The following is a 16,329-nucleotide window of genomic DNA, read 5'->3' on the forward strand; positions in this document are numbered from 1 at the left end:
AGTTACAACAGGATATTGCAAAACTCTCACGGGAACGGGAGTTAGCGGGAAAAAACATTTGTATGAAAAAATCTAAATAAGATAAATGAAGGGGGTAAAACGGGATCCACGCGTACGAAGTCGCGGGCGGCCGCTAGTATTATATAATTTCTGATGATATGAAAAGGTGATAGTGGCTATTATACCACAATAATAATAATATTTAAGATAATTTAATTAAAACTGTCAAATATTTTCCTCGTGGTTACACAATTTTAAGGTAAAAACTAACCTATACTATTTAAGAGGCATATAAATATCCTTTACCTCAATAGTTATCAAATTGGGCTGCTAGTATCGTTTTGTTCGGACGCGGCAGACAGTGCGTCGGCGAACCATGAAGATTATACCTGCATTAGTGATCTTATTTGTAGTGGGCGGCGTTCACACATCGCATCATATGCATCCTCTCTCCGACGAATTTATTGACTTCATCAACTCCAAACAAAATTCGTGGAGAGCCGGCAGAAACTTCCCCAGAAATACCCCCATGAAATACTTGAAGAGGCTTGCGGGAACATTAAAGGAGCATGTAACAAATCCCGAAAACATTGGCGGCAAACCACCCAACTATAAAAAAAAAGATTTAGCAGAAAGTTTCGATGCACGTCTTAATTGGAAAGACTGTCCGACATTATGGAATATTCGGGACCAAGGATCGTGTGGGAGCTGTTGGGCAGTGGCTGCGGTGTCCGCAATGACTGACCGACTCTGCATTCAATCAAATGGTACGAAAAATCATTATTTCTCAGCAATGGACGTCATGACCTGCTGTTTTAATAATTGCGGCAATCCCTGTAAGGTCGGTGGTTATGAAGGCGCTGCATGGAGATTTGCAGTAAATAAAGGAATAGTGTCAGGTGGAAATTACGATTCATCAATGGGATGCAAACCTTACGAAATTCCACCATGCAATCACACAAAGGGTTACAACAGTAATAAAGTACCGTGTGGCCATGAAACATTTGACGTAGAATGTAAGTCGTCCTGTCAGAAATCATATAAAATAAAATATGATAATGATAAAGTGAAAATAAAAAATCATTATGCCTTAAGCAACATGGTAGAAATCATGTTAGACATACAGAATAATGGACCTGTGTCAACTTCGTTTAATGTTTTCCAAGATTTTTATATGTACAAAGAAGGTGTATACCGTTACAATCATGGAAGTTGGGTTGGAATACACTCTGTCAAGCTACTCGGATGGGGCAAAGAAAATAAAACAAAGTACTGGCTGGCTGCGAACTCCTGGAATAGTGACTGGGGGGACAGTGGATTTTTCAAAATAATACGCGGAATAAATCATCTGGGCATAGAACGAAGAGCTTACGCTGGCCTGATTAGAATATGAGTATAGTACTTATTATTATTATTCTGTGGTAGTATTCTTAATCTAGAGATATTGTCATACGGTTAGTATTATATATAATGGTCATTATTATCTTATCATTCCAACTAGGGCTAGTAGAGCCATGAAAAATTTAGTACGTTTTTAATTTTCCTTATGGGTGGATTTATTTATTATTATTTATTATTATTTATATTAAAACTGTCAATGTGCTTGTTGTACCATATACCAGGAGTTATTCTCGGATAAAAGTTTAAATTAATAAATTAATTTAGCAGAAATTATATTATTGCGCTGAAAATTACATTGTACCACCTTCAACCTTCACCTTCACCGCCTTCCCTTTCATATTTTTTTTAAATACCTGTCCTCACCATAGGTTGTCTGGAAGAGATCGCTTCATAGCGATAAGACCGCCTAGTTGTACCTTGTGTGTTCCTTTTCTTTCTGTTCTTTACTTTGGCACAACTTTAGTGTGCAATAAAGTGTATTTATTATTATTATTTCTTTATTCAATTTTCTTTCTTATTTTTAATTTTTTCTTTTTACAATGTAATTATCAAAAAATAAAAATACATTATAAAAACAAAAATCTTAAAAATAGTTAACCCGCTGGCAGCGGAGCAGGGCCCAAGCTACCGGTGGTCAGGGTCACAGGCTGAGGAACCTCCGGACAATGCGTGCCGTGCTGAGGATCACCGCCTTTTGAATCTGACCCTTGAGCCAACCATCTAGCGAGAGCTTCTTTAGATGTTGGTCGAAGCTCTTCGCTATTAGCCCGTTTGCCGAGACAACTATCGGGACAATGATCGTGGAGTCAACATCCCACATGGCGGTCACCTCGTGGGCCAAGTCAAGGTATTTGCTTTGTTTTTCCTTCTCGGCCTTCACGAGGTTTTCGTCATGCGGGATGGTGATGTCAACGAGCACAGCCCGACGTTGGGATCGGTCAACCACCACAATATCAGGTTTATTACAGACAATAGTCCTGTCTGTGATGATAGACCGATCCCAATAGAGCAATGCATGACCATTTTCAAGAACTGGCACCGGCTGGTACTGGTAATATGGCGACTCAGATTCAAGAAGGCCGTACTGAAGAGCAAGTTGCTGATGGATGATTCTGGCTACTAGGTTATGCCTGTGCACATACTCACTGCTAGCAAGATGCGAACAACCAGAAATTATATGCCTGAGTGACTCTCCGGGACGGTGGCATGCTCGACAAATGTCGACCGTACCGTCCTTCAAGATATATTTTCGGTAGTTGTTCGTCATCATTACCTCGTCAGCAATTGAACAAGCAAAACCCTCGGTTTCCCCGAAGAGGTCACCGAAGCGTAGCCAGTTCACCGAGGCGAGGAGGTCCACATCGGGACCTGTTAGGGCCCGATAGAACCTCCCGTGCAGCTCCTTGCTCTTCCATACGTCCTTCCGATCCGCGACGCTCAGTACCTTTGGCTTGCGCCAGTTCTCGTTCGCCAAGGAGAGCGGCGTGAGGCCTTTGTCAACTGCCACAACATCGCGATGCATTCCGCACTCATTTGTAAGGAAATAATCCCTGAGGCTGCACACTTCACGGTTGTGGAGGTTCTTGGCATTTAGAAAGCCTCGACCTCCCCACTTCCGTGGAATTATTATTATTATTGTATAACCACAATATAATATCGGCTTACTCGTCGGCTATGTGTATTCCTAATTCACACTATTAATACAGTAATTATCACAGATAATATAATATTATATAATTTTATGATGACCAAATGAGTATAAAATCTATAGTTACATTTACATTTACATTGAGGCTTGTTTTATAAATATTTTCCTTGTGTCCTATTAATACCTACATATTAATTCATAAACAAAGTAACATCTCATCTCAGTAGTTTGTTTGCAATTGTCCTGGTTAACGGTGCGGTGCTGCTGCTAAAAAATAAAATGTCAACGTTTTTTGTGATCATAACAGTGATGTTTATTATAAACAGTCCTATTGGTGCCACAAAACACATGCATCCTCTCTCAGATGAATTCATTCAACACATCAACTCCAAACAGAACTTATGGAGAGCTGGCCGCAATTTCCACGAAAAAATTCCGATGTCATATATCAAACGGCTCATGGGATCCAGGAGAGACTACGGTTGGAATCGACTTCCTCAAAGGACCTATGGAATGGATTTTGATCGACTTCCAGAACAGTTCGACGCTAGACTTAAGTGGAATAGATGCCCGACCCTATACGACATTCGAGACCAAGGCTCCTGCGGCAGCTGCTGGGCGGTATCAGCTGTCTCGGCCATGACAGACCGCACGTGCATCAGGTCCAACGGAACGAGGAACTTTTACTTCTCTGTCGAAGACGTCCTCAGCTGCTGCCACAACTGCGGACCCGGCTGCGGCGGCGGAGTGTTGTGGAAAGCATGGATGTATTCCAAACGCCAAGGTGTAGTGTCCGGTGGAGGGTACGGCTCACAACAGGGATGCCTTCCTTACCAGATCGAACCCTGTGATCATGATATTCCCGGACCAAGACCCGAATGTGGAATGTATGTAAATACCCCTAAATGTCAAAAAAATTGTCAGCCAAAATACAAAATTACTTACAAAAAAGACAAGAAGATATTCAAGTCTATTTACAATTTGAAATCTAATACAGCGATTAAGAAGGATATTTTTAAGAATGGGCCCGTCACTGCTACTTTTGATGTGTATTCAGATTTTCTTAGTTACAAAGATGGCATCTATTATCACGTGGCAGGAGACAAAGTAGGAAGACACTCAGTGAAATTGCTTGGTTGGGGCGTGGACAACGGCATCAAATACTGGCTAGTGGCGAACTCCTGGAATACTGACTGGGGAGAGAACGGTTTCTTCAAGATTCGTCGAGGAAAGAACGATTGCGGTATAGAGGAAGTAGCAGTCGCTGGTGTCTAACATGACTGTTTTTTTTCTGTAATACTTGTAGGTATTTCATGTAAAAGTTAGAAATTGGAGCATAATTGCGTGAAAATGTCGTTTATCTAACTTATCAATACTTACTTACCTCAGTGTTCTGATAAAAATATTGATTCTATTTAAATACATATTGTCAAAACGGATAGATTAACTGACCGAACCATAATATGTATTGTGAATTTGTGATACAGTTTTTGACAACAAAGCTTTCAGTGATACCTAATGTAGTTCGTGCTGTGACGCATTAAGGTTTAACAACGGTTGAACAATAAATCTACTTAAATCTACTCAAGCCCGTGGTCTTTAAGAGTGCTTTCACATTAGGCGACTTTAGCAGCGCGTTTTTAGAATATGAAGGCAGGCGTCCGCTGCTGCACTTCTGACGCCCGACGGCCCGAATGTGAAAGCGGTCTATTAAATGTCTAAGAATAAAAAAACAAGGTGGGAAATAAAGTAAAGACGTGGGAAAGGTAGGGTAAAGTCGTATCTTTTTCAAAGGGTAGGGCAATACTTTTGTTAGTGCGCCGCGGGATAAAAAGATTGGGATTAACCACTGCCTTATAAGTATTTTCCTGCAATTTGACGTCAACTAAGTATGTCTCGGAATTTATAGCAATTAATGATTAATCTTATTGAATATAAATGTGCCTTTACTCATATAAGTTTATTCAAAGTTATTTATTACTTATTAAAAGTGTATATGTCAACGTGAAATTGTGAACTCTGTCAGTTTATAATATAACGCGTTAGATTGTAAACTAACAGTGGGTTAGGTTAGGTTAGATTGTAATTTAACTACGTCAGATTATTATCTGACGGAATTCACAATTTCACGGTGACATATACATAATATAAGTTTACTTCCTTGTAAGATGTGATGCTTAATATTACAATTGGTATTAAACTAGTTATTATAATTAAGTTAGTATTTTTTTTCTTTCTTTGAGCGGAACATAGTGATACTACTGTAACTTGTCACCATTTCACCACATTTCACCTATGATTCACAATAAAGATTTTTGTATTTTGTATAGGTATCTGTGGTATTATTACCTACCTGTATAGGGCTGTTCAATTTCATCGTCTACTCTAAATTAGTAGATTTGAAAATAGCGCGTTGTTGCAATAAATGGCCTAAAATTTTTCAACAAATAAAATAATCATGTAGGCAAGGGCAAAGCGTAAACCATTAGCGCCGCACTCTCTCTGAACTTCAATATGACCAAATTAAAAAAAAAGTCGACAGCAAAACTATACTCTCGCCCCTATTACAAAAGTCCACTTTCAGTCCCATATCAGAAGCCTATGATGTTTGAAGTGTCTAACACCACTTGTCAGTCACCTGCGACAGAATAACGGGGAAAATGCGAATACCTACGTTCGTTTCAGCCAAACGACGTCCACTAGATAGATAGATACTTACCTAGTCATTTATTATCAAAACTGTGCATACACTCCTACTTCTTCTTATCGTGTCGACAACAACCTATAGGTACAGTGTCAGCCCAAAACTCCGCTACAAGAGTGGCGTTGTCAGTTGCATTAATTCCTGCGTACAGTTGATTGGGCACGCAGGGCACGACATCATAATATGCTTCATTGACTGGGGAACAAAACCAAACTTGCACTCCAAGTTTGAGCCATCTAAGAATCCCCACCTGAACACATTGTCCTGAATACGGCCGACCTGCGTCCGAAGCCTATTTAAAGACTTCCAGCTAATTATTATTATAATTATAATTATTCTAATCTAGGGGAGCTCACGTCCACTGCTGGACAAATGCCTCCCCCAAGGATTGCCATAACGACCGGTCCTACGTTGCCCGCATCCAGGTTCTTCCCGCGACCTTCACCAGATCGTCGATCCACCTAATGGGGAACCCCACACTACGTTTTTCAACCCGTGGTCGCCACTCGAGAAATTTTCTGCCATCATGGCTATCAGCTCTCCGAGAACTTATGTGCCCCGCCCACTGCAAACACGTAGATTGTAAAATTCATGCTGCTGGTTTCTAGTAAGGCGTGAATTGCACAAAGCAAACCTACAGCATTCTCTACTAGTCAACCTAGAGATTATTTATATGTAGGTACTACCATTGTACACTTGGTCGTCTGCATCTTTTCCTAAAAAACAATATTTACCTATAGGTAAATAATAATTACAACTTACAATTAAACTAGAAGACTTCTTACAAACCTCTTTGAATATTTCAATTATTTCTGTGGGATCGTAGACATGTAGAACTATGTGATCATTTTACATTAAAGCTGATTAAACAAACCCCAGGACCTAATCCGGTTACCGACATAAGAAAAATCAATAACTTAACGGCAATTAATAACTGGGTATGTAGTGAAGTAGATTGTTCTGAGTCACCGTAGGTAATTTTAAAACTTATTAATATGAAATAGGTGAGTCGAAATTGTATCGGTATTCCATTATTATTCGTTACTACTCAGCTATTGTTATAGAAAGTGAACTACATTATTTTCACGCGATTAGTTTCTTTGTTCGAGTTCATTCAATAAGTAAACTCGACGTCATAACAAACAAACATAAGACCGCTGCCCCAAGTAATTATAACCGAAGGGTACAAAACAAATATTTAGCTAATCGTTGTTTAAGCGTCCGAGAATAATCTCTGTTTGCTTTACTTTATTAGGGACAATAGATTACGGGTAACCTTCGACACCAGTCAGGCGCTGCCCGGCCACGTATCGCGCCGCCGCCGCCCGACTGCGGGCTAGATCCGACGCAATTACACGCCGCGCGAGCACGGCCCCGTACGCTAGGCTGCTCACAGCTCAGTCGCCACGACACGCTCGCCCGAACTACCCGTCTCCACCAAGCCGACACAAAGAGTCAGAAATGACTCCATCGTGCGCGATCATCCTCGCGCTCCTATGCGCGGGGACCGCGACCGCCGATGTACTCCCGCATCCACTCTCCGACGAATTCATCTCGCTCATCAACACGAAGCAAAACACCTGGCAGGCCGGCCGCAACTTCCCGTTAGAAACTTCAATGAAACACATCAGGAAGCTGATGGGCGTATTACCCGACCAAAACTTGATGAATTTGCCGACGAGGGTCCATGACGACGATCTCATCGCGAGTCTCCCTGAAAGTTTTGACCCCAGAGAAAAATGGCCGGACTGTCCCACTCTGAACGAGATCAGGGACCAAGGATCCTGTGGCAGTTGCTGGGCCTTCGGCGCAGTTGAGGCAATGTCCGACCGTTATTGCACTTACTCGAACGGCACTAAACACTTCCACTTCTCCGCCGAGGATCTTCTTAGTTGCTGCCCAATTTGCGGTCTCGGGTGCAACGGTGGCATGCCGTCCCTGGCCTGGGAATACTGGAAACACGGCGGATTAGTGTCTGGAGGTAACTACAACTCGAGCCAAGGATGCAAGCCGTACGAAATTCCTCCTTGCGAGCACCACGTACCCGGCAACCGACTGCCATGCACTGGTGATGACTCAAAAACACCCAAATGCGTGAGAACTTGCGAGAAAAATTACAATGTAGACTTCAAGAAGGATAAGCGTTATGGCAAGCACGTGTACACAGTAAGAGGAGGTGAGGACCACATGAAAGCGGAGCTCTTCAAATTCGGCCCCGTTGAAGGTGCGTTTACGGTGTATGCGGATTTGTTGTCTTACAAGAGCGGTGTTTACAAACACACACAAGGCGACGCTCTAGGTGGGCACGCCATTAAAATTATGGGCTGGGGTGAAGAGAACGGCATGAAGTACTGGCTGATCGCGAACTCCTGGAATACGGACTGGGGCGACAACGGCTTCTTCAAGATCCTGCGCGGGGAAGATCATTGTGGCATCGAGAGCTCAATCGTCGCAGGCGAGCCTTTGCTAGTTTAAACACTTTCATTTAAGCCTTATTTAGGAATAGATCTTATTTTAAACTGTCTTTCATTTATTGAAGCTATTGTTTTTGTACATAATAAGTCAAGTAATAACATGCCAAATATTAAAAAAGACTATCAAATTAGTGTATAATAACTCCCTGTTATTTTCTTATTAAAAGATAAAAATAACGCAGTTTCTGTTTCTCTTTGTTTAGTCACAAATTTAGTTCAATCATCTGCCAATAATCCCAAATATCCCAAGCACAACCAAACTAAATATTATTAAATAATATCCAGAATTTTAATAAAATTGTTTTAATATCAGGCACTTTAATTGATTATTGATTTTAGATGTCAAATGATTCTAGTTTATTTACTGAAAGTTGACAATAAATAAGTAGGATGGAACAAAGGCGCATAATGATGATACCGTATTATTAATTTAACGAGCACTAACAAGCAAACTATGCATCATTCATATTGTTCACTGCCAGGACTGATTCACACTTTAGGCACCTTTAGGTATACGAGTATAAGGCTATTTCCACCAAAGCGGAGCGGAGCAGAGAAATGTTTTGAATAACCAAACGATTTCATTTAAGATTAAATGAAATTGACAAGAGCGGAGAAGAGAGGATAATAAGTCGGGCGGACATTTTTTTCTATAGGATTTGCCAGCGAAGCGGAGCTGTGCAGAGCGGAGAGGAGAAGTATTTTGAATAACCAATAAGATTTTAATGAGGGTTTTCGCGATTTAAAAATCCGCCAGATGGCAATACGTAGACGCGAGGTCCAAATGCTGCATGATTGGTTATTTTTGACATGACATTTGACAGATTATGTCAATATCCACCAATCACGCAGCATTTGGACCTCCCGTCTACGTATTGCCATCTGGCGGATTTTTCAATCGCGAAAACCCTCATTGGTTCTTCAAACAGATCACAGAAACTAAAGGAAGATGTGACAAGGGTTCGGGGTTCGGGGCCGGTGTCGCAGCAATATGCCCAAAAATAGAACACATTGCTGCAGACGTCATAATGTAAATAAACAGTTTACATTCCTTGCGTACCAAAACATTAAGAGCCATTTTACATTTTCGTGCGAATTTCTAAGATTTTGGAAGCATGAATTACTATCTTAAGCAACACCCAGAGATTATTTAATAACTGCGAAAAATAGGTCAATCCTTGTTGTTGACCATTAATGAAACGGATTTACTAAAACTCTTTTGCTTAATTCACAGTGCCCCATCTCCCACAACCATTTTACGAAAAAATTGCCGCAGACTCATTTTCAAAGTCCTGTATCTATTATTTATGCTCATATAATAAGCTTAAAAATATATAGTAATCATCGGACATATATTCTTGTAGTCCATTAATGAAATAGATTCTTGAATTTCATTACCTTTATTGAGTAAAATCTAAAAATAATTTGGCAAATTTGAAGATTAACGTCACATTTTGATCGTGGTTTTTGGTTTAAAAACACAGCATAAACTGCAATAAAAGTATCCCAAAATAAAGAATATTCATTGTAGAATTAATTTCTACAGTTATTGTTTAAATATTAGTAACCACTTTGTCAAAATATTAATGTGAATATCAGTATAAATTACAATGCGCAAGCCGACATCGATTAGTATGGCGCGAGCGCCCGTCAAGGCAGGACCTGTGTCATTTTTCCCGCCGTGACGTTTACGTGCGTTCGTGTCGTAAAGCGGTGATTTGTACGGCGACCAAATACATTTGATACTATGCCGAGAGGCTGTTTCGAGTCGGCCGGCCGAGCAGAAATTGAAATGATGAATTTTAATTTCTTTGACGGATCTGGGTGTAACTATGTATAATATGTAGGTACCATGTATTTAATTTAATAAATAAATTATAAAAAAGTATATCCATTATGATAGCACCCTTAACACAAGCATATTGGTTGCCTACTTTTGGACTAGATGGCGCTGTGAAATTGTCCAAAGATTTGTTTATTTATTTATCCGCTTTGAGTTTTGTTTCGTGAAGAAGAAAAAGAAGCGTTTTGTTTTGTTGTTAAATCTATACTAATAAAAGAGGAAAGATTTAATTGTTTGTTTGTTTGTTTGGAGGCAATAGGCTCCGAAAAAAATTTCTTTCACGATTTAGAATCCTAATTTTTTTCTATGTAGGCTATAAAATATTTTCAAAAACTTTAGTCCAAAATCTTTGATAAAATTCGACGTTTAATAAATAAATTAGATAACATGTTAATACTTTTTTTTTCAGTACGATTTTAGTACTTGTTTTTCAGAAATTCTACGATTTAACTAAACTTCTAAAGTGTTTATATTTTATGCATAATTTATTAACTTCTAAAATATACATATATCCTATTGATAGATGACGTGCTTCGTATTTTATTAAAATTATTACCTGACTAGGTTAAAAAGGTGTGGAATGTTATTTTGGAGATAACTTGGTTCCATAGAAATATAGAGAGATGCTAAGTAATGCGCTGAGTTCGAAACTCAGTGTCGTATTAGAAATTCACACACACAAAGAAATCAAATTATGTGCTCATTATCCATTGCGGTATCAGTATTCAACGTTCGAATAATCTTTAGTACTATGCAAGCAATATAAACTGTTTACATAATGTCGTCGCTACTGTCATCATTGCTTTCACAAGCAATTTATGTTCCAATTTGTCCCTTGTCACATTTCTCTTTAGTTTCTGTGATCTGTGCTTGTTTCTAAGTTGATATCAATGAAATATTCCTTAGTACTTTTGATTTAAATTTTTTATTTTTATTTTGACACGTGTTTGAAAAATCAAGGTCAGATTACAATAAAATAATAAGTGAAAACGTAACATTGCATTGCAACTCGCAATTTCGCAATATTGATAAGGAGATTCCATTGGAAAGTCTGTATTCATTCCTAGGATTTCCCTAACACCATCAAATTCAAGAGAATTCAAGAGAGTGCAGTTTCCCATCTCATGCTTAGGGACCACGGTTTAAAATAGTGTGGTTGCATAGAGCCTGCAACGGGCAACCGCGTGCGCAGCTGCTCATACTAATTTTCGATACAAAAGCAAGTGTTGGCGCCCTCACGAGTTTTAGCGGAGTTCCATATGGTAGCGGGAGTAGACTTAATTGAAATCTATGCTTCTCCGACGACCAGTTGTATGTGGAATACTCCAGAGTATGCGCACACAATAGCCTGGTGATTTTAGCACCTGAAGGAAAAACAAAAAAACATTGTTTACAAAGAAATCTGCGGCAGGTGTAGTGTTTTAATTTTGTTTTAGAAAGATCTCATAATTTTGTAAGTATTCAAATATTTAAACATAATGATGTGTAGATTTTATATCAAAAAATATAATCATTTAACAAAATTAATTTTCTTAGAATATTTTAATTCTATTAGAACCATTTTCCACTTCATCGCAGAAGAAGTCGCGGGCAAAAAGCTAGTATGAAATATGCAGTATTGCCCGCGGCTTCACCCGCTTGAAATTTAGTTTGTCACAGATCGTCATAAATTATAGCCTATACATTGTTATTCTGGTCGACGCCAGAGTTGGATGAGCGTCGCTGTCGCTGGCGACAGGGTCTTCTGGTTCAGGGTTCATGGCGTAGGTCTCAGGCAAAATGAAATCCACTCGTAGAAATTAATAAACTCAGTGTATTAACGAAAATAATTACACACAGCACTAGAGTCGTATCGGAACTGAGTGAACCAAAGGTCTTGCGATAGGAACGTCCGACCCGAGTGATAGTTGAACACAGACTGCCTAGTACTGCTGTACTGTACTGTAAAGTTTCATCAAAATCTGTTCAGTAGTTTTTGCGTGAAAGTGTAACAAACATCCAGACATCCACACAAACTTTCGTATTTATAATATTAGTAAGACTAGTAAAAAGTAAGATAGTAAGATGAATTGTTTTAGTTATTTGTTTACTTATAATAATATTTATTTATTTATTTCTTAGCTCTGTCTGATAATGGATCTGGAGGAGATGCAATGGTCACCTCCGTAACAAAACAATAGAACCATTATGGAGTTTGGGCTTGTGTGATTCGCCTTGACGAATATTTCGTATCCAGGGTCCGATGATGGAGCTGTAAGGGGGCAGATTTTTTTTTTCACTATGTGACTGTCTTTATTTTGTACTTAATATATTTTACATATTATACCTATTCGTGTTTCATTATTCGTATCCAGGGTCCGATGATGGAGCTGTAAGGGGGCAGATTTATTTTTCACTATGTGACTGTCTTTATTTTGTACTTAATATATATTTTACATAATATTATACCTATTCGTGTTTCATTATGAATCGAAATATAAAAGACTTAATAAACTCTATTAAAAATTTAAATTAATTAATCAAGTTTGAATACCTCATTCTACCTTAAAATTAATAACTTAAATCAAGTCTTAATACGGTCACGGCTCAAGATTTTTTTGTCCATTTCAGCGTTCTTTTTACTCTTTTGACGTTGCGTTGACAGCTTTTACCTAAATTCGCGCGAAATATTTTTGTGAAATGGCTCTTAACTGCTCCGCTCCGCCTTAGTGAAAACCGGGCCTAAGACCATATTATATGTATTACATTCTGTAGTAAATGGAAGTAACTCTGAGTAATTCAAGCCACATTATGAATAATTGCTCTTTAGTTGGCTCGTGTAACGGTTATACATCAAACTACTGTTTTAGAACAATCGAGAGACTTAATTGAAGACCACACGGGAAAAACAATGAATGTTAGCTTTATAGGGAAACATTCTATTACAAAAATCAGAATTGGGTAAAATCATCGTAGTCAACTGTACTTAATATACTCAACATCAAATAAACCGCACCTTCCGCGACGCGAACTTTAACGATTTTCTTCTGACACAATCATGGTGCCCCAACAATATTGGTGTTATTTGAAAGCCCAATAAATATCCTTAAAGAAAAACACATTTAATTTCTTAATAAATGATTAACATTTACCATAAATGTGACCTGAAAAAATACCTCACTTTGGGCCCACCTATGGGATCAATTAGACCAATTTTTATGGTTATAAAACCAAATAATGATTTCACGTGTCCTCTTTAACAGATGGATAGCGATTAATCCCAACTTAACAGTTTTATAGTCATAAAAGTTGGCTCTAGCGTAACTACCTATTTTTTGAAGAAGTGACTCTGGATCCTTCTAAAGACACATTTTTGGGGTAAAAACCTTTCCTTTAATGAAATGAAGGTTAGAACTAGGCTTTTAAATGGTACCAATATTGGTGGGAAGTGGCGATGCATACGTTTGAAAATGCTTGTCGCGGGAGGTGCGATTTATTTGACGTCGAGTGTAGTTCAATTTGTGTTTGTTTGTCCATGGCAAGAAACGGTTATGTTATGGACCATAACTTAAAACTTATTTAAACAAATCGAGTTTTAGAAGTAGGTACCTACAGGCAAAGCATAATTATGTTAACATAGTAATAAGTTGTTTCAATATTTCACATAAAATTTTTTGCACCGCCTTACTTTTTCTGCGTTGACTGGCAGAGAATGCCATCCGGCATTAAGTCCGCCACAGTGCATTGTTTCTATGTGTGCTAAAGTTTAAATAAATAAATAAAAGAGTCTAAAATGAAAGAAATATAGACTTTCAAACTACCTAACTATATAAAACTGTTTTTCTCTTAAAATTTGTACTTTTTTGACACTCGTTTTTCAAGTGTGGTCTTCAATTGAATATGCTTTACACAGGTATTTGAGAATATTATGTAGGTATGTACCTACTATATGAATTTAAGTTCTCTTTTAAATAGGTAGGTATATCACCTAAAACAGCTATGAAACAAATTACTGTCTCAATACAATCGCGAGTCTAATAAATAACTAATTACCTACATTTTTATGTGTACCCAATAAACTATTTTATTTATTTTTTTAATAAAACAAATTAAATAAAATAAAAATAAAATGTCTCAACAGCGTGCATTACATGTATCTTGCTTGATTGTGATCCGCTGGGAAGTCTGATAACATTTATTAAACCCATCAATTACCACAATTATTTAACTTATTAACAATAATTTATACATGATACGAGTTGCTATGTAGATGTAGGTGTAACTACTAATTCTAAAATGTATTTAAAAGCCCTCAGAAATCACCGTTAAACGGTTTGAGTTAGTGCCTAATTAATAATCAGTAAATAAACAAATTATTAGCTGGAATGTCCATCAGTAGTCTTTGTTTTACATCCAATGTGTTATCTTATTATTCACAGTATTTTGATGAAAACATCCCGCCAACGCGAAGTGATACAACAACATGTGAGTATGACAAAATAATAAATAATGATCACTTAACTGTTATTATCTTTATCTTTATTTTATTAACCTCGATCTACTGAAGTCATAGAAGTTCATTTGTCTGAAGACTGAAGCTTCCAGATAGATTAGATAGGTACTTGCTTGGAAACTATACCAAGCAAAAGTCAAATAGGTAGATACTTCGATTGGTTACTCGACTAAAGCTAACCATAATCCAAATTATTATCTACTATCGAAGTAACTTACCACATTTAAGATTCGACTTCTAGTCAACCTAGTCGAAAGTCCGATACCTACTAGGCTATTTAACTGTCGCAAACCTACCTACATCCTGTATAATGAAATAATTTTAATGTTGACTTTAAGCTAAACTAAATATTGCATAACAGCGAGCAATGTATTGTAATACAGTAAAAAAATAGGAATACCTAGTCCAAAATATTCTCAAATAGGTTGCCTACATTTGTGTTAACTCTTTAGAGCTAAGTTATTATCTTCTTTCATTATCATGTTTATTTTTAAATTACTCGTTGATTATGTCGGGAACTGTTTCTCAATTAATAAACGTAAGTCCTTCATGCAGTTGATGCAGTTTAGCGTATGTACCTACCATAAGGTATAAATAACCTTTTGTTCGTGATTCGTGAATTATGCAGGAACTAGACTGTCGTAGGTCTTAATATCGATATACTTTGTAATGTTACCTATCAATGCCGACATAGTCAATGAACTGTTATCACAAACTCATGACCTATCACGCAAAAAATAACAATTCTACTGTCTCGCTATCGAGCCACCTCGGGCACTCATTCGACTGTATTTTGAATATGTATTTACTTAAATACCGAAATTATTGTGAAAAAAAAAGTCGTTTGAATGGTTTTTCCCGTTTTCGCAACATTTTCATTGATGCTCTGCTTCTATTGGCGTGATAGTAAATAGCCTTTTTGCCTTCTTTGTTAAACGAGCTAAGTACCTATCTAACATAAAAAGAATCAAATCGGACCTGTAGTTCCAGTAATTAGCGCATTCAACCTAACAAACTCCTCAGCTTTATAATATTAGTATTTAGTATATAGAAAATTATGTCACAGTCGACAACTAAGTATTCTTAGCTTCAAAAAATTCCTAATCTGCTTGTAAGAAAGCCAATAACGATGTTACCATTATAGTTTCCACTCAAATGTCAAGAAAAATGAAGAAAAAGTTGTGACAATACAGAAAATTACCCACAATAACCGTTCCTATTAGTTCCCAACAATGGCAAGTGGTGAAAAGAAGTAGCATTTTGGCCTCAAATGAACCATTGTGTGGAGTTTGAAAGCCGTGTATTGAGTCCGGTGATATAAGATTAAATTCCTTTCTTACAGCCCAAATCGGTTCAGCTTATGATTGGTTAACACGTCATATACTCGTACCTACTCATTTAGAACACTTACTTTTATTATTTGAATCGCTATTACTTGAATCGCCAGTTTCTTTGCTAAAGGTTTCATCTTTTTATCCGTCTTTTACTTAGGTCTATTATCTTCATAAAATTGATTTTATCTACGAACTCCTTGTCACATAGAGTAGATTTCTTCAGTTTTCACATTATCGGCATCATCACTTTTCATCAGGTGAGAGATACGGCCAAGAGTTTCCACGTTATGGATAAAAAAATATTTTGATCTTATGAAGAGCTTTGTACATAAACAAACAACGTCAAATAGTTTCAGATTATTTTGAGCTATAAATTGAAGCACCAAAGAACGTTAACCAAAACGTGCAGCCCGATTTGCTGTCAACTGTACTT

General features: G+C 37.7%; 3 protein-coding genes and 1 long non-coding RNA gene across 4 annotated transcripts in view; all 4 read left to right on the forward strand.

The window, feature by feature from the left end:
* Positions 1-16,329, forward strand: part of LOC135074614 (uncharacterized) — a 224,819-nt gene that overhangs the window by 10,662 nt on the left and 197,828 nt on the right. The gene's annotated exons all lie outside the window — the stretch shown is intronic.
* On the forward strand, positions 337-1,897 carry LOC135074992 (cathepsin B-like). Its single transcript, XM_063969364.1, has one exon. The coding sequence runs from the start codon at positions 377-379 to the stop codon at positions 1,391-1,393; it is 1,017 nt and encodes a 338-aa protein (XP_063825434.1). The 5' UTR covers positions 337-376; the 3' UTR covers positions 1,394-1,897.
* Positions 3,245-5,382, forward strand: LOC135074993 (cathepsin B-like). The gene has a single exon (XM_063969365.1). It carries the CDS (start codon positions 3,329-3,331, stop codon positions 4,322-4,324), a length of 996 nt encoding a protein of 331 aa, XP_063825435.1. The 5' UTR covers positions 3,245-3,328; the 3' UTR covers positions 4,325-5,382.
* Positions 7,103-8,408, forward strand: LOC135074593 (cathepsin B). The gene has a single exon (XM_063968937.1). The coding sequence runs from the start codon at positions 7,215-7,217 to the stop codon at positions 8,226-8,228; it is 1,014 nt and encodes a 337-aa protein (XP_063825007.1). The 5' UTR covers positions 7,103-7,214; the 3' UTR covers positions 8,229-8,408.

The sequence above is a fragment of the Ostrinia nubilalis genome, chromosome 9 (genome assembly GCF_963855985.1).
Source record: "Ostrinia nubilalis chromosome 9, ilOstNubi1.1, whole genome shotgun sequence".
NCBI classification, from domain to species: domain Eukaryota; kingdom Metazoa; phylum Arthropoda; class Insecta; order Lepidoptera; family Crambidae; genus Ostrinia; species Ostrinia nubilalis.